The sequence below is a fragment of the Labeo rohita genome, chromosome 6 (genome assembly GCF_022985175.1).
Source record: "Labeo rohita strain BAU-BD-2019 chromosome 6, IGBB_LRoh.1.0, whole genome shotgun sequence".
NCBI lineage: Eukaryota > Metazoa > Chordata > Actinopteri > Cypriniformes > Cyprinidae > Labeo > Labeo rohita.
Genome location: NC_066874.1, coordinates 320,667 through 344,643, shown reverse-complemented (window position 1 = coordinate 344,643; position 23,977 = coordinate 320,667). Strand labels below are relative to the sequence as shown.

Sequence of the window (23,977 nt, the reverse complement as noted above, 5' to 3'; positions counted from 1 at the left end):
GAATAAAACAATACACATTTTGTTGATGTTTTTAACAAAGATGCATCAGCTGATTACACTTTTTAATATTCACTTGATCTCAGAACGGCTGAGAAAAAAACACTGCTGGGATGCATCGGTTTGGAAAGCCATTTCTGAAGTTCTTGGGATCCACTGAACCACAGGCATCCAAAACGGAGAAGATTCAAGCTGTGGTGAATCATTTATAGCTGGTTTCTTGAAGGACAAAACAGCACCTCAAACAGTAACGATCTGAGTAAAACTCTCAAAGACCTGTGGGCGTCTAATAGGAGTGATGTAAAGTTACGAGAGACAGGTGAACTAACAGCGCACCTTACCTTTTTTATCTCCCAGTGAAAGAAATTCATGCTGGAACAGAAAAACCTAAATTCAGAAATATCTTAAACAAAAATTGTTCAACAGTCACCACTGCAGTGCAGCAATATCGTCATGATATCCATCCCTCAAATGAAATTTTCACCAAATTCCCATCATTTGCTGCAAGAAAGACCTATTTTTGCTTCTCACATTTCTTAAGATTTTTTATTTTATTATTAAGCATTTTACGGCATACCACATATTGTATCTGACGCACAGCAGTGAAACTAGTGAAACAGTGAAACATTTTTATATTATAACACTCATAGGTCTATAAATCTATCCACTGTCATTCTCATTCGTCTCAGAGCCGCTGACCAACAGATGCTGTTGAAAGTCCATAAAAATGCTTTTAGAACAGCGTTATTTGGTCTACCTGACCCACACTGACCAGCTATAGCTAGAGTCAGTCAGCAGATCAGAAACACTCTGAGCACAAATATGCTTTAATATATATTTTAGCAGCAAATTGCAATGGCTGAGAACTACTGGCATCTCTTACATTCATCAAAATAGCAAACATCACTTTAAACGCATACATTTGAATGCAAAAATTAAAGACACAAGATGAAATGGCAATAACTGCGATAAGTGCAACCCACTCAAACAAATCTCCCATTTTATAAATAGAAATTATATATTATGATAACATTCAGGGGGTATAAATCGTCTCATCTGAAACGAATCATTTTCTAAACAGCTAGTTCCCTTTTGAGTCCTGCCATGTAAACGGTGCAGTAGAATTTTAGTGAAAAGAAACAGGAAGCTGTCCTTTGTGTTTCACCTGGTTTCGCCCGCAGATCCTGTGCTTGTTCTGAGTGACGCGAGCGACCGTATCTGCGTCACACAAATCCTGCATGAACAACAGCAGATCCGGTCATGTCAACCACCTTCACTAACTCATTAGTCATGCAGTAACCAAAGTATACCACAGCAAACATCAAGACTTTACTGTGAGTGATATACAGGCAAAAATTAAACTTCTCCCATCCCCTTCCCTTCCAAACTCCTGATGGACAAACATAGGGTAAGACTGTCTTAAGAACTAATTTGGCCAATTAACAGTAAACCAAGCGGCAATCAGTCTTATTTTTCGGATTCACGTTAGTCCAATCTACCTTTAAAAACGTAAACGACTAACTTTTAAGACAAGTCTAAGCGGTTTGTGCAACCAGCAACTGTATGACCTTCTCTCTTCTGTGGAACACAAACAGAGATGTTTAGCAGAATGTTCACGCTGCTCTTTTCCGTGCAGTGAAAGTGCAAAGCAAAACAAACTGCATATTTGTTGAGTATGATATGTAAGTATGATAAGTCTTTCAAAATCAGTGATGCTTTTGTGTGTGAAGCCTGAACTGAAACTCTTTCTGTACAGCTGTGGTTTACTGGATGGACAAGAGCAGCCTAGACACTCCAGCAGAAACATCTCGCCGTGTGAAAGTCATGAGGATGAGCAGGCGATGACAGAATGAACGCAAAATTTGCTCTCAAGCTTTTTCGTTTTGTTGCAGTCACAGATTAATCTGGTCTATTTCTGTGTAACCGTTAACGTGATATCCGCTGTGATAGTCGGCGGTCTGTCTTTCAACACTAACTCTGCACGTTCTTCACCGGCATGTAATCGCCACTAGAGGGCTCAATGAGCCCACAGGAGCTCTGGAGGTCCAGGTTCAGGACGTCCATGTCTAATCCGGGAATCGGGCAGCCCGGTCCCAGCAGCAGATGCATGTGCTGAAAGCCCAGGAGCGGGTGTCTGCTGGGCTGCGGCGCGGGCAGGTCCAGGGGCAGCTGAGGCGGCAGCTTCAAGCTCAGAGGACTGGGCAGCTCCGTCTCCTCCATGCTGTCCTCGGCGCCACCGGCGAACCCCGAATCCGGGCTCTGCGTGTCCTGCCGCAGCTTCTCCAGCGTCTTCAGAGACAATTCCAGCTCTTTGGCGTCCTTCTCCTCAGCGGCGCGAGCGACGTCAGCGGCGCGCTCCGGAAGCGTCTCCGAGCCGCTGCCGCCCCGTGCCGGCCCGTAGGAGGAGTGCACCGAGCAGGGCTCCAGAGTGTCGCTCGGCCCCTTGGAACTCTGGGACAGGAAGTAGGTGGAGTTTGAGAAGTTGGAGGATTTGACGGTGCCGTCCCATCTGTCCTGCACAGCGCCGCTGTTTCTGCTCGTGCCGCCGGAATCGCAGGAGTTCTGCAGCTTCAGGACCTCGACTGGACTGATGAACTCGGTGTCCACTCTGATGAAGCTCTCGTGCGTTAAAATCGAACCCAGCCAAGACTGAAGAAGAGAGCGTGACGTCACGACAAACAGAACAGGACGAAAGCTAACGTATGTCTGATTATCTGATGCACGGGACTCACCGTGAAATTCCCTCCGTGGCTCGAGTTCAGATCACCGAAGAACTTGGAGGGATCAGGAATATACGTGGAACCTTTCTTCTGGACCCTGAAAGATGAACTAGCCACAATCCTGTGGCTCATGACTGTCATTCTGTGCTCAAATACACACTTGGTAACAAATGTAATGTCTCTCGCATAACCTGACATGTTCTCACTGAAATAAATCATTTAAATCAATTGTTTTTTGTTTTGTTTATCGTTGCATTATAATTTTTGTTATTATAGTTATCGTTGTTGTTCTAGATACTATAGAGTTATTTTATAGACAGTTATTGTTATAATTATTATAGCTGTTTTTAGTGTTATCATTTCTTTATACTATTATAGATATTTTTGTTATTGTGGTTATCGTTATTGTTATAGCCATTGTAATTTCAGTCATTGCTATTGTTGTTATTGGCATCGTTACCATTATAGTTACTGTGATCATTATCACTGTCATTATAAGTGACCATTATTCTAGTTACTGTTATTGTTAATTTTCATAATCATTTTAGTTATCGGTATAGTTATCGTTATCTTTATAGTTATCGTTGCTGTTAGTAATCATTATCATTTTAGCTATTGTTACACTTATCGTTGTCATTATCATTATAGTCATTGTTATGGTTAGTTATCATTGTCATTTTAGCTATCGGTACAGTTATCGTTATCATTATAGTTATCGTTATTTTTGGTTACTGTTATCATTATAGATTTTTTTTATAGCTATCATTATAGTTATCGTTGTCATTATAGTTAACATACCTGTTATTGTTTCTATTATAGTTATCATTGTAAGTTATCGTTATCATTATATTTATCGTTATTGTTATCATTATCATTTTATTAATCGGTATAGTTATCGTTATCTTTCTAGTTATCTTTACTGTTAGCAATCATCATTTTAGCTATAGTTATAGTTATCATTATAGTTATTGTAATGGTTAGTTATCGTTATTGTTAGTTACTGTTGTCGTTATCATTATGGTTATCATTATAGATATTTTTATAGTTAGTTATCGTTATATCTATCATTATAATTAACATAACCGTTATCGTTTCTATTGTAGTCATCATTGTAGTTTTTGTTATCGTTGTCATTATTGTTATTGTTATCATGATAGTTATGGTTATAGTTATCGCTGTCATTATACTTATTATTACAGTGGTTACTATTGTAGTTATCATCAAAGTTATTGTTATAGTTGTCATTGTGAATGTGTCTGAAGACTCCTCACAGGGAGATCAGCAGCGTCACACTCACCTCTTGACTCTCTTGCACTTGATGAGAATGGTGAAGATTAATACGGTGGCCAGAGTGATTCCCGTGAACGTGATTCCTGCCACAGACGATTCCACCGGGGGCATCGCTATAGAGTCAGATGAGAGCGTTAGAGTATGGCAGCACATCAGCGCATGTGTCTGTGTCAGTGTGCGTCAGACAGGTGTGTGTTACCTGAAGTGTGTGGCTTCTGACCCACAGCAGACGTCCAGCTGTACTCACTCCAGTCGCTCCACTCAGCATTGGGCAGATCCTGCTTCTTGGCTCTCACCCTGACCACGTACTGCTGATGTAAGAGCAGACGGTCCTCTGGCAGACTAAAATGAGGTTCTAGAGTTTTTGCAATCGAATCTTCCTCATCCTGCACAGACATTGACAGAATGATGCATTCAATGTCACATAGAGACACAGAACAGTGAGACGGTTCTGAATCTGCGTTCAGATGCACATCACCTAAACATCCTCTGTCTTCAACCATTACCGTTTATTTTACAGTCGCTTAACCAAGACTGCAAAACTGCAAGCACATTATCAGTTTGCAACAGTAAAACAACATTTTTTTTTCTTTTGCAATACACTAAACTCTTTTCTCCACATTAGACACTCAGCACTGACAGCTCATGAGTTCTGGAAAACAGTGCCACTCAAAAATACACATTCGTTCACAGATTCCTGGATGTTTGTCATCCGTGTGAAACTGGTGTGTGTGTGTGTGAGCTAAGCATTTGTTGGTTGTGTGCGTTAAGTTGCAAGAGATGTGTGATGTTTTGCATGTTGTGTGTGTTTTTTTGTGTAGAGCTTCGAGAAAGAAGCCACCGTTTCAGAAATCATGTATAAGCAATTGGAAAAATTAACTTTTTAGTTGAGGCTGAGATGAGAGAGGTTGAGATGCTCACCTTCCAGCTCTGAGCAGCAGATCTGTACTGCACCTCATACTCATGCTTCTTATATTTTTCTGGAGAAACCATACTCCAAGAAACATTGATCCCATGAACTTCCACTCTGTGAGGAGGAGGCACTTTCACTACTGCACACAAATACACAACATGATCACTCAAGCGAACAGATATCAGTGCTGATCAGTATGTCAGAATGGAGCCAGAGCAGGTTTTTGAGGAGCAGAAGTCTTGTTCACTCGTGAACTCCTGCTGCACACGTGTAAATATTAGTGATGAGTTATTATATTGGACTCACCACTGTCACTTGCAAAATGTTTTGCTATTTCAGCCACAGGATTTGTGTAGTTTTCACAGTAGACTTCGTAAAATAATTTGGCTTTTGGTGTTATCACACCTAGCTGCAGCAGAAGAGAAAGAAATCATTCATCAGTATGACGCGTCACAAGTTTGTTGGGTTTACTAGTCAGTGAATCTGCAGTTTAACATGTCAAACCAACTCAAACATGTGCCAGCAGTCACCTCGCTTTCGAAAGTCACGGTGGCAGAGCGTATGTGAGGCTGCGTCGGGTCTGCAGACATCTTCATGTCTTTTTCACTCAATGTACTGCAATCAGAGAGACTATCATAAAAATGAAGCACATACCAGTTAGCTTGTATTGTTCTTCTACTTTTAGAATCAGTAGAATTAAGAGAAAGGAATATAAAATCTTCCTTACCGCTTCTGAACCTTTACATGAATCCAGCAGTTGGTCTCGGGTCGGACCGGAGGGATCACGTCCAGTTTTGAGGTGTCCCAAACACATGTGAAGTTGTTCCGGTAATCATTATAACACTTCAAACCTGTAGAAAAGAGCAAGATCTGATCGGTTCAATCTAAAAATAAAGGTTGCAAAAGGGAGTTTTCACAGTGAAGCCACAACAACCATTTATAGTTCCCCAAAGAAACATACAGTAAACAGTTCGTGAAAGAATCATTTTTATTTTATTGATCCTAAAAAGCTTTTTTCTTTTTAGCAATGGAAAGGTTTTTTGGACGTTAAAGGTGTTTCACGGAACCATCAATGCCAATTGACAAACCTTTATTTTTAAGTGAAAAAACACACATTTACTTTATGTAAGTGTCTGGTATTCATTCTATTCTATTAAAAAAGAGGTCAGTTTTAACAAATCATATTTTATCAGACTGCTATTAGTTAGTAGAGGTAAATGAAGAGGCGTCTTATTGAACACAAGTTCAGTACGGTGTACCGCAAGGCTCAGTACTAGGACCGTTGCTTTTTATTACCCTGAGCAGCTCTGTAGCTGTTTGTTTTTACTGCTAACAAGTCATACAGACAAATTTAGTAAACACACACAGACACATCACAACACAAACACAAAGCCCGTCAGGAGTTCGTACTTTGATCTGCGAGAGCTGAATGCGACGATGCCATCATCATCATCAGCATCATCATCATCCTCATCATCGCCAGAGTCCGCATGATGGCGTTTACCTCCCAGCACGCATCTGGAAATCTGCGGGACACAGAGAGACTTTCGTTCATTGTTCACTGCTGCTTGTTTTCTCGGCAAAGGCACAGAACATGACAAATAAAGCTTCGGCATTCATTTTCCTCCCCCAAACGCTCACACACTCGTCAGGTGGAAAAACCCAAAGCCACAGACAGAAAGAGCAAATACACAGATCATCACCCACAGACTCACAGATATGAGACTCACAGTATCTAATGTGTGATCAGAGCGCGAGAACACCGATAAACGCCGTTAACCACACGATCGAACGAGCGCGACACAACGGACACGTTATAATTACCGACGTGTGCGTTCAAGGGTCTTTGCTTTCCTTCTCCTCCTGCTTGAATAAACCGTAACAAATAATAAATAATAATACTGATAATTAATAATCAATAAAATCGAGAAGACAAGGAAAGTGTCCGCACTTCAGTGTTTAAACTCAGTCATCACGAATAAATCAACACATTCACACTCACGTTCAGACCTTGAAAATGATCTTATCTTTTTATATTTGAGCTTTAAACACCGCTGAAGGGAAATGTGCGTAATGATGACGATGCCTCTTTACTACACTATCGGATGTTCATTCATTTCAAATCATCCTCTCCACCAAGAAAGAGATTTGTATAGAGAGTTAGTACAAGCCTGTTTACAAGTTTGTCTAAAAACTCAAGCGATTAAGCAGAATCTTTGCGCTGACAGGTGTGTGTAGAGACTCAGAGTGAATAAAAGCGTGTTACGTACGTGTGTAGCGTTGAGACGTTCCAGCGCTGAGCTTCGCGATGTCACTAGCTCATGTTCCCTTCTGTGAGTTTGGTCACACACACCGCAGAGTTAAAAGAGAAGAGCGATTCTCCACAAACGTAGTCCTTCCTGTCAGACACACACACACACACACACACACACACAGGTAGTGAAACAGGTCATGGATTAAACCAGCGCTGGGCTGCTGTGGTGACATTTACTCTAAAGTTTAGGGCAGGAAATGAGACGTTGTGTAGGAGTAAAAAGCCGTTCTCCTCACTCACACTTACACTCCTGTCCATCACATCAAAGAACACACATGTGTATAGACACAGCTACAAACAGGTGTAAGTGTGTGTGTGTGTGTGTGTGTGTTATCAGGGCCCCACATTTCTGAGAAGCTTTAAATGAGAGAAGTGACCACAGTTTGTGGTTGTGTTCCTGAAACCCCTTTACAGCTCTAGTAAATATCTATCTATCTGTCTATCTATCTATCTATCTATCTATCTATCTATCGTTCTATCTATCGTTCTATCATTGTATTATTCCATCTATTGCTCTATCTATCATTCTATCGTTCTATCAATCATTCTATCATTCATCGTTCTATGTTCTGTATCTCTGTGTTTTTGTTGCTGAAGGTTTGCCGCACATCTGAGGGGCTGCACCTGTTTTTTTTTTTTTTTTCTTTCTTTTTTTTCTGAGCAACACAAACAGGTGTGCTGTTCTCATTTCACTCTTTCAGAAAAACAAAAGTCCATCAGTAGCTGGATGATTCGACCATGTCAGTTAATGCTGAAATCAATTGATGCAAGTTCCAGATAAGCAGATTCATTATTCAGAAAACCTCTCATTCATTTCCTCTGTTAGCGTAGAATGTTTCTGTGAAGCCAACGGCCTTATCGATTCAGCAGCACAAAAATAAACGGCCTCTACTCATGTATATGCTGCCATCCTGAGATTCATACAATACAGTTTTTTCAGTCGCTTTGGTGCTTTTCTCAAATCATTCTTAATATTTGCAAAGAAGTATGTGCATTTCTCAAAACAATTTGTACAAATAGCACCACACAATGGATTACCTGCAAAAGCCTGTAACTTATTCAAAATCTTTAGTTCGTCTCTCAAACGTAAGTGTTTATGGCAATGAGCATTTCAGTGCTGTTAGAATGAAAAGTCCTTGTGTCATTGTTCACAACCAAGAAACGTCATGTTGTCAATATAACAGTGCACTCTGTTAGTATTACCTGATGAAAACAACAATTTGCATGACAGTTACTGTATTGAAATGCAGACGGCTGCACTTCGTATGTGTGCCATATATCCATTTCAAAAGTACAAATGTACACATTACTGTATGTGGGATATTGATTGAAAAAGACTGGACAGGATCACAAAACCAGTCTGGATCCCTGGATCACAAAACCAGTCATAAGGGTCAATTTTTCAAAATTGAGATTTATACATCATCTGAAAGCTGAATAAATAAGCATTGGTGTATGGTTTGTTAGGATAGGACAATATTTGGTCGAGATACAACTATTTTAGAACCTGGAATCTGAGTTCTTAACGATGTATATTTCTAATCAAAAATTAAGTTTTCATATATTTACAGTAGGAACTTTACAAAATGTCTTCATGGAACATGATCTTTACTTCAAAAAATCGAAAAATCGATAATTCTGACCCATACAATGTATTTTTGACTATTGCTACAAATAAACCCCAGCGACTTAAGACTGGTTTTGTGGTCCAGGGTCACAAATGTACATGATCAGCTGCATGAATGTACCAAAGCAATCGCAACTTGTTCAAAAGAATGAGAAACTGCTATTACAAGAGACAAGATGATCAATTTCATTTCTGATCTGAGAAATGCGACTGAGAAAAACAGTAATAATAATGCAGAAAGAAGCCTGGGAGGCTGCGGGAGACACAAACAGCTGCTTTACACTACAAGAGCTCTTCACCAAACATCTGCTCCCATCAGCTACACGAGAACGGTTCCAGCATCGCTACTGTAATCTTAACCCTCACCTGATCTCTGACTCTCTTTGTGCGGCAGCTCGGATCTGTTTTTCCCTTACCTTGACGACTGCTCTCCTTCCAGTCAATCAGTCTAATATGGAAGTACAGCTAACGTGTCCACTCGCTCCAAACACTCTCTCGTGCTCGAGAGGAACATCTGACACAAATTCATTCAGACTTTATAAACACACATGCGATCTCAGCCTTCTTGATACATTTCCTCTTCAATGTCATTGGTATTCTTAGAAAGATCGTAGTACCACTACATCGGTTATGACATCATACGCCAGCCACATTACGTTTTCTGATAATGTGAGCACACTGACACCCTCAGATGAGAACAAACACATGAATGCAATCAGGCTGAATTATCATCCTCTGTAGAGCCAGTCGTGTACCGTCACCACTGTAATCGAACTGAATCATCGCTGAACTGACTGAAGCTGAATAATGGTTACTTTGGAAATGTAATGACAGATGACAAGTTACTCTATTTAAAATGTAATAAGTAGTGTAACTTTCCAATTACTTTATTAAAGTAATGTAACTTTTTACACTTGATTACTTTTTGATTTTTAAACCAGGCAGAGTTAACCGTACAGTAGCACTCCACACTGATTACTGTCAGACTTTCAAAATCCTTTATCATTTGAATTAAGATCATAATAAGTAAGGGATAATATACATCTTTATTTTGCGATAACAACTGGCTGGATGTACATTATCTCACTTATTACACAGCTGCTTGCCACAAAAGTAAATAATTAGACACAAAACACTGATCTGAGTTGAAATATTTAAACGCAAAGCTTTCATGAAGAAATCAGTTGCTGGCACGAATCTGGCCGGTGACCTTTGGTCCGCTCACCATCGGATGTCGCCATTCACATTACACAGACTGTTGCACCACACCCCGGACTATGTTCCCCATCATCCGTTGCGCTGATCACCTGCATCCAATCAGAGACTTTGTATAAGCCTTGGACTTCCTCTTGCATGTCGCCGAGTATTGTATTGTATTGTGTTTACATTCGTACGGAGTCGAGATGCACGATATTGGATTTTTGCCGATATCCGATATGCCGATATTTTTTTCATCTAATTTTGGCCAAACCGATACCGATATATCATTTTATTTGGAAAGTTAGTTTTTAACAATAACTTATTCGTTAGGATTAAATAAATAGTAATGAGTGGTTTACATTCAATCCCTTCTTTTTCATCAGTAGACTAGCATTATTTATGATCTGAATTTTGTAAATTAAGTTCACTTTTGCTATGTTATAAGCCGAACTTCGGATGCTTTCACTTTCGAATTCGCAATCTGAATACAACATTTCAAAACGAAAACAGAAAAATAGAACTAAACTGGGTGACTGTGAGGGTGCTTTGCGGGACATGGAAAAACAGGACATAATTCATTGCTACAATTTCTTAATTCGTTCCTATGATTTATTAATTTATTAATTTGTAAAATGAGGGAATGAATTAATATGTAGTATTAACGAATTGTTAATTTATTCCATTTATTACGAAATATTTTATTTCCCACCCGCAATTTATCACAGTAAGAGATACGAAAACATGGATTAAAAGTGAATGACAAGAAAATAAACCTAAGAAATTAAAGGGTGAGACGGTGACGATTTGGGAAAATAAAAATATTAAGTTATGTCGCAATTCGTGACCAACTGGCAAAACAGTACACTTTTTTTGCACAAGAATACCAACATGTTTACCTTCTCTGGTTTAACAAGCGGTCTTTTACCCTACTCGAAAACCAAATCCTCCGTCCGCCATCGTTTCCAGAATAGTCGCGTCCTTTTTGCCGTCACCACCTGGCTCGTGCTGACACTACAAATACAAACCAGGCTCTACACCCGAAGCGCTCACAACGAAAACTACTCTTCGCGTGATCAGTGAAATCCTGAATATGCCACGGCTTTGTAACTCTGTAACCCGCGCTGTATGGAGCAGTGCGACCACGTCAAATTTTAACTTGCACATTTACAAAAAAAAAAAAAAGTGACAGTTTTGATCAGTCTAGAGCCCTGCAGTACAAAGGCATTCAACATGGAAAGAAAGTAATAGAAATGTAGTCACTAAGTCATGTTTAATTATAATTTCTAATTATTTTATAGGGCTGCGGGACACGAACATAATTATTTCCTACAACTTGTTGATTCGTTCCTACGTTTTATTAATTTATTAATTTGTAAAATAAGGGAACGAATTAAAAAGTCGTATTAACGAATTCTTAATTTATTGCCACGAAATCTTTTATTTCCCACACGCAGTTTACCCGCATAAATGATACGACAACATGGATTAAAAGTAAATGACAAGAAAACAAACCTGCGAAATTAAAGGGTGAGACGGTGATGATTTGTGAAAAGAAACTATAAATATTATTAAGTTTGTGGCAATTCGTGACCAACCGGGAAAACAGGACACACAGCCGCTTATGGCTTTAAATGTATTGGCTCAAACGGCATGAATCCAAAAGTATGGTCGCTACTAACATTTGCCTGCTAACCAATTATTTAACTTATAAAGAATGCTTTGTACCTCACTTGTGTCATATTCACGAAAAATGTTTCATATGAGCAACAGTGTGTTTTGCCGTTGCGCCGCCGAAGAAAGAGAATTCACTGACCGCGCGCAGTAATTACTTTTTATTTTAAATGCAGATCATGTCATGTGCAAACACAGCCATTGGGTTTCAAAATACAACAAAGAGCACCATAAAATCATTTAAAATGTGCATTTAGCGATCTAGTGAATGGATATGAAACAGGCAACAGTAAATTATCCCAAATGGAACAATGGCGCGTTTTCTCCTACAGCCACTGCTGCCACTGCAGGTGCTATTGCTATGCATCATTTTGTATGTGTATTCTCAGTTTAAATGCAGCGATCCAAAACAGTGAATCTACTCCTCATTCAGTCAAAACTTTGCTTCAAGAATGAGCCACACTGCTGACGTGATCTAATCCCTAGCACACCCTTAGCACATGTGAGTTAACATATTCATCTTATCGGCAAAACATATCGGCATAATTTTTCATATCGGGCCGATGCCGATATTTACATTTGAAGTCATTATCGGCCGATTCCGATATCAGTCCGATAATATCGTGCATCCCTAGTACGGAGCCTTCCCTAGCTACCTGTGTAGTTCTCTGAGTTTTGGTATTCTCGCCTGGTTATCTCGTTTTGTCTGTTTCGCTGCCTGGCCTTTGGATCTCTCGCATGTCTTATCGGATTTCCCCCTTTTTGCCTAGCCCCCCGGAATACGTTTGCCATTGATCGACCCTCACCTGTTTACCGATTCCTCTTTTGTCTTGCTCTTACGTACCTGTTTGCCCGTGTCTGACCCTGCCTGTTTTTTGACCATGTCTAGTCAAGTTATGCAGATGGATCCGCCCGCATGCGAGTTATTGAATAAGCATGTGTGCTATTCTCTGTCCTAAACTCCTGAAACATTGGTGTTTGATTTTAGAGCAGTCAATGCAATTTATGAAAGAAGTCAATTAAATCTGTATGTGTGTGTGAAAAAATTCAGATGTAACCCCCTTTGTGATCATTAACATTTTCAAAAGAAACTGTAATTTAATTACAGATTTTTTCTCAGTAACTGTAACTAATTAGAGTTAACATTTATTTTGTAATTAAATGACGTAATTCCATTACAAGTAACTAGTTACTCATCAACACAGCTCATCGCTGAACTGAATTCAATCAACTTGATTTGAACTGAACCAACGCTGAACTGACTTGGTCTGAATAATAACATTATTGTCTTTTAGAGCTGCTTTACAGCCACAGCCGTAGCCAGGAGGTCACCAAGGTCTGAACCTCTGTTAAATATGAAGTACTCTGAATGATTTATTGTCCATTTCAAACTCCTCCTATGAATGTCTGCATGTATAATTCAATTTAGAACGTTTAGACTGTTCAGCGTCCGTGGTGTGAAAATGATGGAGAGCGATTCATGCGATGGAGCTGGAGAGAGTTGTGAGTGTGGGCGCGGGCGCAGCCTCCACCGTGATTCGTTCAGTCGCGCATGCGCAACATCCTGTTAGGTTCTGTACTGGAGTTAGTTCACCTGTTTGTAGTCTTCGGGTTTTTGAGTCGTTCGTTCACCTTATGGGGCGTCACGTGATGAAAGAACGACTCAAACCCGAAAACTTGTCAGATAAGAGGTGAGGTGAGCTAATCATAGACTGAAGACCCAGGTAAACAATGAATGAATCTTTTCTGTTTCTTGTTTGTAGTGTGATCAACGTTTGTGTAAGCAGTAGATGTGTTAGAAAAAAGATTCATTTTCTTTTTGCTGAACGAGACTCAAAGGTCCGAGTCGGTAAAATGATCAGAACTTTCCATCACTACTACGAATCATGTCTAAGTTCATCGTCTGTGTACTGAGTGTGGTGAAAAACTCCATCTTGTTTTCTCCTACAACTTGAGAGGAGGACATCGTTGTACCGTTTTGTTTGTTGTAAACAGCATTTGACTTACTTGCACTTTCTTAGTCTTTCTTAATCTTGTAAACACTGGGTCTGTAGTTCCACATGACCTTTTGACGAGATTCAATAGTACATAGCTTCGTGAACGCGCATCCCAGAGCCTGTGCTACACCAGCTTTTGTGCTTAAAAAGTCTACAAAATTGTGTTTTCCAAAAAAAATCAGATTGTTTCAGTAGATAAGACTGTGCTGGATAAGTTCCTCGGCTGGGATTGTTAGAGCCTTTGAAGCTGTATTTAAACTACATTTTGGAAGTTCAAATTCGGGGCATTAATGAAGTCCTGAAATGTTTTCCTCAAAAACCATAATTTCTTCACGACTTAGGACAAAAAGACATGAACATCTTGGATGACAAGGGGGTGAGTAAATTATTTGTGAATTGTTGTTCTGGAAGTGGACTACTCCTTTAAGATTCCAAAAAATGTTCGTGAAGAACTAGAATCTAAAATCATATTAGGGTATCTTTAGTACTTCTTGAGTTATTGGCACGCAAACTTTGGAAAAAGAATATTTATGGCACTCAGGCAGGCATGTTCAATGCAATTGTCTTGTCAGAAGGAAATGAGACACATCTCTAGTTTTAACATTATTTGTTCTTCAGACATTGCTCTTTAAAGAAAGTAAGTATCACATTTTTTCAAACTCACCCACATTTGGTTTTTGACCACTGAAAATGTGTAAATTTTAACAATTTACTCCTGGAGCCATATTGAAATTCCAATATCTCTGGAACCGAACCATACAGGGCCTTAAAAATGAAGATGCCAAAAGGAAAATTTGTTAAGACCAAATATCTAAAAGCGCATTAAAATACCATTAAAATTTCTTAAGTTACCGGCATGCAAACTTTGGAGAAAACTTAAAAAAAAGTGCTGTTTCATATAGCAATGCTTACTAATGAAAGCTATTATAGTACTGTAGCATGAATTAAAAACAAAAAAACAAAAAAACAAACCCAGAAAATAGAACTATCCACCCTAACCTATAGTAAAGTATTAACATATATATATATATATATATATATATATATATGTATATATATATATATTATATATATAATGTGATATAATATAATATATATTATATATTATATATATAAAATTAGGTCTGATTTTACAATGCGCATTCCTTTAAAACAGAAAACATCTTTTACACACATCTACATGTCTGTCTCTTCCAAACTCTATATGTAGTGTAAATAATAAGTTGAATTTGTAGGTGTTATTAAAGCACAATTCTTAACGTCATCAGCTGTTCCTCTGTTCCGTTCAACAAAATAATAGTCTTTTATTTCGTTTTTTTTTATTCTTTTTTTTAACTGCAATCTTTAGAACAACGAACATACAAGGGTGATAACATAAATTACAAAAAAATATAATAAACAAAGACAATTTAAAAAATAATAAGAAAATAGGCAATAAGAAAATCACCTGTCGATAACAAGTACAAATAGTCACAAATTATTCAAGCAATAGATTTAAGGTTTTAAAATAATTTACAGCTTTTGTCGCTTTGTTATTTCTTGTTTCTTTGAATGTGTACAGGTTCCTGTTTCTATTTTAAAAAGAGTAAAATTAGGTTTGTTTTTTTGTAGGTGTTATTGAATTACAATTCTTGACAGAACCCCAGACCTCAGTCATCTTCAGACCCTGGTTACGGCCCTGTTTACAACACCATCGGTTTCCATAGCTGAGTTTCTATAATTGGTTGTGTTTGTCACTGTCAAGCTCACTGACACAATCTGTATTATAAAAAGCGCTGCAGGAATAAAGGTGACTAACAGGATGGCATCATATAGGTTGTTTCAGGATGTGGGTGAAGTAATCCAGAGGATAAACTAAGAAATAGTCAAGTGCCTGTTTCTTAAATTTTTCCATTCTGACCATCATGTTATTGCCTTAAAAGGTCAAATTTAAAACCACACCGAATGGATGCCATGAAGAAGAAACGACGTATAGCGGGCAGCTCAACTTGATAATTTCTATTTCATACAAACATGCTGTAGTTAAACTATAACAGCACAGAATGAGCTTACATTTATTTTACAATCTGTAAGTGATGATGCAACGGAATCATATATTTCAGGGTTCATCCACACCGCATGCTAAATGTCTCCCTTCATCAGATTATGATCTTCAGATGACACATCAACAGTGTGACTAAGTGTGATTTCTGCTTTCTAATACTAGCAGACTCTTTTTTTTTTTTTTTTCAAAAAGTGGACCTTTATGTTAGTTCCCACCCATTTTGTGTTTAAATATGAGGTTTAAATACTTCACTTTGGTGACTTTGTGCCAGATTAGCATGTCTGTTGGTATTTTAATAAGCATGATTTTTGATGCACCAAAATATTTACTGCAATGTTGTCAACCTGCTTATCAAGATCATGTAGCACCTTCTTCAGTAAATATACACAAATACCCAAAGCAAAGAGTTACTTAATGCAGAGCCCTGAGTGACATTATTAAAGCAATACATGCACCTTTATACTGACACACATCCAGTTTAGTTTGTTTATGATCATGGACAGTTGTAGGATTGAAAACATCTGGGCCTGCAGCAAAACATCAGGGGCTAAAGGTGGTGGGTGGGGGCTCACAACATGGTCACATGGTAAGATTTTGTGAGACAGTGGTGGGTGGATGTGTATCCCACTAGAGGGGTCCGTCCGGGGGCCGAGTCATTGTGTTGTTCACCGAATTCAAGCGCTTCAGTCCGAATCTCACGGCGCTGTTTAGTGCTCGCGAGTAAACGCATCTGCTCTAGTAAACTGTTTGAGCTGTGATCCGAGCGCTTCAAACGACTAGCGCATTTAATCCGTAACTTTCCCCAACTTTAAGACCTCTTGAAAATATAATTAAAACTATATATGAAATTTAAACGGGTATTTCATACTCTTTTTTGGCTTTTAAATTTCGGCTGGATTTTTCTTGTTTCTTTTTTTTTTTCTTTTTTTGGCTCACGAGTAGAAAATGGACAAACGACAAAATTTTATTTTCCACGTGTGCGGTCCCCGTGTCGTCATCAACTGTTCCTCTGTTCCATTCAACAAAATAATAGTCCTTTACTTATTTATTTTTATTCTTTTTTATTGCAGTCTTTAAAACAACGAACATACAAGGGTGATGACATTAAAATAATTTACAGCTTATTTCTTGTTTCTTCTAATGTGTACGCTAATTTTAGACGGTTGTACACCGTTATCAGCATATGTTGAAATAGATTCGTCTCTTGTCGTCTCTGAGAGAATATGTGCCATTAATGCATCATTAGAAATATAGAAATATGTATCGTGTGTATAGTGAACTAACTGAAGTTAAGACCTTTGCCGGCATAACTAGTGCGCAAAGTTTGCACGTTGCTTGTGTGATATCCATTGGCTCACCTTCGTGGTTTAAAACAGAAATATTTCCAATATTGCGACATAACCCCCAAGCGTAGCTATGTAGGAATCAACTCAGAATGCTGCGCTGAAACGCGTCTCTGCGCTTGTGCGCGCAAGAACAGCGCGTGTAATGAATTGAGTTCTGATTCTTTTCTTCTTCTTGCTGCTTTAAATAGACTGAACGTGTAAATTGGCATATTAATCTGCTAATTACATGCCGAACGGTGGGGCCTGAGTGTGTGGCATACACTTTTCTGTAAACTGAGCCCAAAAGGTTTTTTTTTTTTTTGGTTTTTTTTTTTGTAACATTTGGGTGATTGAGACAGCACACTTTTTTTCACTGATTTAGGGCAGTGTAAGAATATTTACTCTATTGCACAAGTTAGTTTATGCTTTAATATAATTTTATATGCAATATTTTCTTTTGTTTTCATCACTATTAAGTGCCCATGTTTATTTCTGCTCAACTTTATTTCTCAGTTAAATAAATCTATCCAAAACTCACACAATACATGTAACTGAGGTAAAAGAAGGCCTAAAGTCCAAAAGTCATTGAAAACATTTAAAAATCAAATAGACAAGAAAAATAAAATAAAATAAAATAAAAATGATTCTATTTGTGAATTTTTATTTTGGCAAAAATCTAGCTAGTTCATGAATATTTTTGTGGTTGATTAGGGCTTGGCCAAATGAAATATTTCCATGTCTATGAAATACAGAAAAGTACAAATTAAACTCTCCATCCTCGGTACCTTCAGCTGATTGGTATTACAGTATTTGCACTTACCATCGCTTGTCCAAAACTGAGCATGATGTCTAAAAGCTATGACTGCTGTGTATTTACACTTGACTGAACATTGATCTGTGCTTCTCTGCGCTGTCTAGTGGGTAGAGCAGTGTCACCACCCAGATTTAAATCCATACAGCAAAATAAAACAGGCTGTGTGCAAATTAATATATCTGAAATAAATATTTCTGTGAAATGCATTAGGTTGCACAGAAGAAAGCCCAGTCAGAGGACTATCATTTTGTTGGGAAAAAAAATATCAATTTTTAAATAGAAACAGGTCACTACCTGTATACGTTAAAGAAACAAGAAATAAAGTGACAAAAGCTGTAATTTATTTTAAAGCCTTAAATCTATTGCTTGAATAATTTGTAACTATTTGTACTTGTTATGGACATGTGATTTTCTTATTGCTTTCCCTTATTTATTATAATGCTTTTATATGTGTTTGTTTATTTTTATGTAATTTATGTTATCACCCTTGTATGTTCGTTGTTTTAAAGATTGCAATTAAAAAAAGAATAAAAATACATAAATAAAGGACTATTATTTTGTTAAACGGAACAGAGGAACAGCTGATGACGTCACCCACTTGTGGAAAGCAAATTTTGGCGTTTATCCATTTTCTACCCGTGAACCAAAAAAAAAAAAAAAAAAAATCTAGCTGAAATCTCGTATTTTCGTTTTTCTGAACAAATGAAAAAACTAATAAAGGGGCCGTTTTCTTGTTTCTTCTAATTTAATTTCAAACTGGAAAAAAAAATGTATCAAAATGTACCATGTGAGAGTTTGATAGCACATGTGTGAATGATTTAGTAGTTTGCAAGATTGCAAGAGAGAGTTTAATAGTGTGTGTGAAAGCTTTGATTGTGTGTGTGTGAATAAAGTTTGAAACATGTCTTAAAGGGCAATGAAGCCCAGAAACAGCCAAACAACAACATGCTCTCTGGAATAAAGAAACTGTGAGTTTGATCATCAAGAGTCAAAAGATGAGAGTGGACATGAGAGAAAACACACACACTACAGTTACAATGCAGGACAGTGAAAGCAGTGAAAGCTCAACCTGTGCAGAGCACATTTTCTTTTTTTTCCTTACACTCCGAAGTGCCCTTTTTTTGGTGGCAGTGTTTTTTTCCTTCAATAAATCAATGCCTACTGGTCACCCTTTACGTTGTCTGCCTGTTTTAGAAATATTTAGCCAGTGAGAGCTATTAAAATGAGCATATGACTAAATCTGGTTGGATCTGCTCAAACTGTCAGTCAAACCTCATAACTCCACCCCCTCTATCTTGATGGAATGAACAAGGTTCCCCAAAGTCTTGCAAGGGTAAATAAAGATCTTGTTGTTTAAATGAGTACAGCGCGTTCTTTAGGCAAGAAACACTATGTCTATAAAGTCTCATATTTTAAGTATTTGAGGTCTGACGTGTGGGACCGGAGAGAAAGGGCTAGCATTTGCCATCTAGTCTATAGCCAAAATACTTAAATAGTGTAATAATCTCAAAATGAGATTTTGGCCAAATGTATTTTCAACAGAAAAAGCTGAGCACCCATAGCTACAACAAACTTTGTAACCTGTTTGTAAAACGTAATGTGATGAAGGACAAAATGCGCACACATTCGCTGGTCAAAAACCCCGTAACTGCATCTGAGTTTGACACAAAGCGACCGAGTGATCCTCGTCACCTAAATATATTTCTAAACAAAATTCTTCTTTGATTTATGATTGCTGATACACTTAATTTATTACCATTTAAACCATATTTTTATAGTTTACACTAAGATGCAGGTGTTCTCTAGCTAGCTCAATTCATAGTCTAGTATTCTATACTCCCTGCTCGTCTTTACATGAATAAACGTAGTAAAACATGGTTTTAAGTAATGTTTTCATAACTTAAAAAAAAAAAAAAAAAAAAAAAACATTACAAAATCAGATCACAGTGAAATCTTTATATTGTAATATTGTAATATTCTGTGTATAGCCTGTATATATATATATAGGATTAGGAGCGGAGCTCTGGTACACTGTAAACTTTTCACTGCAACTGTACTTTTCACAAAATTGTAATAATTTTTTCATTGCTGGCTTATTATTATGGTTATTAATAGTGAATAAATCTAAAGCCTTTGAGACTACTATTATTTTGTGTTAATTAGTCTGTCATTAATATGTGACCAAAAAAATGGGGAGTTTCAGCACATGCCTCTCAAAAAGTCTGTGCACGGCCATGAGTGAAAGTGTGTGAATGCAGCGAGCAGCTGATCGTGTTGTGATGATGATTTGTCCAGCGCTGATGTGGTCCTACTGAATCCAAGAGTCACGTTACTTTCTTTCATAATATCTGAATCTAGTGGTTTTCCCCTGACATAAGCTGTAAATAAAATCAGCAAAATGAGCTGTATGAATATGAGGGAATTTTCCAATTTCCAATTTTTTACAGGTGTTTACCTGTTTTGAATTTTGAGCTTCATTGCATTGTGTTTTAGGGTTAATGGAAAGTCGGTAAAATGAAAATGCCCTAGCAGAAAATGACCAGTACGTTTGCTGTTACTACCTTACTCTAGTGAGTCAGCTAGTTAGTTATACAGTGTGGGTACATTTTTGCCAGATCAGGTCGTAAAACCTGTACAAATTATTTTAATCTGTAACATCAAAACCGCTTATCACTAAATCAGGTTTTTTTTAGAAGCAAGTGGGCTTCTTTTACCTGGAAAACAACATTGGTAAAGAGCTTCAGACAAAATTGAGGTGACTATCACTGAAACGGAACATTTTTAAGTGTCATTTCAGTTAAGCTGTACTTTTTCGTCAAGTTATGACACATAAATGCTAGTTAATTAACAGACTTGCCTCAGCAAGTCAAAGTCAGACGTGTGACAGAAATCAAACCAATGAAAACGTTAACAATCAGTTTAGATTCTCCAGTGATTCTGTTGAAAAGTCGAACTCTGTTAGTGCAGAAATAAACCAGTTTAGGAGCGTCCATTTATAAAAAGCATTTGCATAACAACATGGTGAAGAAGTTATTGTAATATTGAACATATGAACGTAGGTCACGCAGTTTCGTTGGGCTATTTTCATTTATTTCGGCCAATTTCAAACTTGAGACCCGAACTCGCAGATTTCGGCGAAACTGAAACCAGAGAAACTTTCACATCTTTTCACAACTGCCTTTCAGCTCGAGTACAAATCACTAAATCACAATTAAAGTCAGTCATTCAACAGAGATGCGCCGAAAACTCAAAAGCGCAAAACTACAAACACGAGCCCGTGACTCCAGTGTGATTTAGGCAGAAATTCTTTCGTTTAGTAAGTTCTGGGCAGCAGGTGATCTGCGCTGTTCTCGCTTCCTCCATCACTGCAGGACTGAGTGGTTTAGTTTGGTTTAGTCTGGTTTATTGATCAGGTCCATCTGATTCAAACCCTAGTGTGTGTGCGTGTGTTTCTGCTGCCACTAAAAGCGTTTCTGGTTACCTCAAAAACATTCGTAACGACCGCTGGCAAACCAAACGGGCGCAAATTCCAATTACACTAAACCAGTTTAACTTCTGACAAGAAGTCAAACCCCAAATAACCTCTTTATCAACCACAAGCGAAAGAGATTCAGATAAAGATTAGCAGGCCTAAAGTAAAACAGGATGGATACTGGTGATCTACTGATCGAGGTCGGAAAAAAAAAAACATTTGTGGTTTTACCACGGCTCTAACATAAGAACACACACACACACACACACACACACACACACACCGACAACAGCTATCAGCGAACGCATCAACTATTGGTGATTATTAATTATTTATTGAAAAATACAAAACAGTAAAGCAACTGATGAGGCGAATAATTGTCCAAGAGAGCTGTTATCTCGTTTCTTCTTGGAACCACAAAATATCTAAACCACACACACACGCGCGCGCGCACACACATATATATTTTAGTGTGTTTACGAGAAAAAAGAGCCGCTACATCCTCCATCAGTCACACCTTAGCTGTCACATCCTTCTCTCTGTCCTTTGCTGTTTTTCCATCATCTAATCAAACACCATCATCATCAGTCTGAGGCTGCAGCGCTTGTCTTGAGCATGAACTTGAACATTTCTTCTGACAATCTTGACCTTTTAACCGACGGCAGAAGAGCCGATATATAAATGAATGAACGCACTAACCTGCTGTCTTCATCTCACCACAAGAAAAATTTCAGATCACTGATTTACTCAGGGTTTTGGAGATAAAGGGTTTCCTTTTTCATTCTGTCTCTCTATTTTCGTTTGAAGAGAATGAAATGGTAAAAAACCTTGCGGTCTGTTTCTCGCTTCTGTAGAAACCGCGTCTACTTCTCCCAGAAGAGCTTCTCTAAAAATCCCCCTTTATCTCCTTAAAATTTCCATCACCGACGCAAAAAAAAAAAAAAAAAAAAAAAAAACAAAAAAAAAAAACATGCCATGCCATGCAATCTTTTTATGGCACTCAGTGACGTTAAATATTCAGAAAACCAGAGAGGCGACTGTTAAAGATGAAGTTATCTAACACAGTTTCTTAAAGTCGGATATCTAGTCCCGTGTACTAACATTCCCTCTCCTGTTTTAAAAACGAGTACCACTTTATGACAACTTTCAGTAATTACACTTACAATCATTTTAACAGTGCAAGAGCCAATAGGTCGTTATGTATTTTCAGCTGTGTTTCCGCATTTGAATAAATGGACTTGTTTTCTAGGTAGCCAACCGTTTAATTTAAGTGTTACCGAAAAACCAACTAACAAAAACGTTCATTGTTCGCGGATTTTCTCAGAACGTCTGTGCCGTTATTGTCGCTCTGGCGCCCCCTGCCGACACCAGAAGAGAGACCGCACGCGATATTAGGCCAGTCGGGTCACTGCACCTGCGTATCGCTTTTCTGTGCCGCAGAGCGTCTGTTCTAACCTAAAATGACATCCGCTGTAATTGCAGTGTCTCGTCGTACTGTACAACAGCTCTTACATTTCAAGTGATTTCAATGTTGTTATCACAAACAGAAGAAGTTTCATACCTGGGTTGTGTAACCGAATTCCTGAAGACTGATGTCTGATAATTCACCGGTCTGCTTTTAATCTTTCCACTTACACCACGATTATAATGCGGTTGGCAAAAACTGCTTTGAAAATGCATTTTAAAATGATTCAGGCTACACACAGAAAACTAAGGGGTCACAATTGTACCTTTTGGGGGACAACAGCTTGTCGCTGGAGCAATAGGACATCTTTGTACCTTTTTTTACTTCTTATTTTTCTGTGTGTATTGTTGCATTTACATTTTAATCATGAACACAGATATATGTCTATTTACATTTTTTTTTGTCAGGTTATAAATATTCAAATTAATAACTCAGGATTGATTTCTGTATTCATTAAGGCTTCAGCAGAGATTTAACACGACAGAGATTATACAAAAAGCATTTTAACTTACAGACTGTAGATGTGTGCTGTCAGTCTCCAAAATCCCAGAAATGAAACAAGCTAAATAGTAAAAAAGAAACTGTTGATTGTGCGCCAGTAAACCGAAGCGTGCGCAAAATCTCCTTTGTGTTGACATTTCAGTGTTGAAAGTTTGGACTGAAGCAAACAAACACCGGTCAAGGACGGTGATATTACAACACCACTGTCAAAAATCCCTAGATGATCTTAGTAAAATCACAAGATGACTCTCATCGGTATCACAAGCATTACAGTTTCGTCTCATATGATCTGTGAGTCTCTGAACTTTGGTCGAAAAAAACAGCCTATGCTGGTAGGTATGTTTTGATGCTGGTTTATTTTGGTCCTTAGCTGGTCAAGAACCAGCTTTTTTCACCAGGGTTATTACAGCAGAGGTCAGCAAAGGACCACTGCAAAATCAGTGGCAAACCCTGCTGAAAAATAAAACTGGTCGGCTGGTCTTAGCTGGTTTATGCTGGTCCTTTGCTGGTTTTGGCCAAAACCCCTCTAAAACCCCCATATGGTAAAAAAAAATATATATTTTTGTGGCCAAAATATACTTGAAATATATGCTAAATATATGTTGCACACAGTAAAGCTCAATGAAA

The 23,977-nt window shown here is 38.1% G+C and overlaps 1 protein-coding gene across 5 annotated transcripts; it reads right to left on the bottom strand.

Annotated features, from left to right (window-relative positions):
* Window positions 1-516: 516 nt before the first annotated feature.
* On the bottom strand, window positions 517-23,520 carry LOC127166498 (interleukin-2 receptor subunit beta). 5 transcript variants are annotated; one of them, XM_051111811.1, is made up of 11 exons: window positions 23,362-23,510; window positions 7,191-7,319; window positions 6,331-6,446; window positions 5,648-5,771; window positions 5,451-5,550; window positions 5,227-5,329; window positions 4,929-5,059; window positions 4,207-4,393; window positions 4,015-4,120; window positions 2,730-2,838; window positions 517-2,646 (listed from the first exon to the last, which is right to left on the bottom strand). In XM_051111811.1, the coding sequence occupies exons 3-11, from the start codon at window positions 6,410-6,412 to the stop codon at window positions 1,969-1,971; spliced, it is 1,620 nt and encodes a 539-aa protein (XP_050967768.1). In that variant the 5' UTR covers window positions 6,413-6,446; window positions 7,191-7,319; window positions 23,362-23,510; the 3' UTR covers window positions 517-1,968. The 5 variants fall into 5 exon arrangements, with proteins under 5 accessions (XP_050967768.1, XP_050967769.1, XP_050967771.1 ...); XM_051111812.1 differs by lacking the exon at window positions 23,362-23,510 and adding an exon at window positions 22,084-22,215; XM_051111814.1 differs by lacking the exon at window positions 23,362-23,510 and adding an exon at window positions 9,278-9,526.
* Window positions 23,521-23,977: the final 457 nt, after the last annotated feature.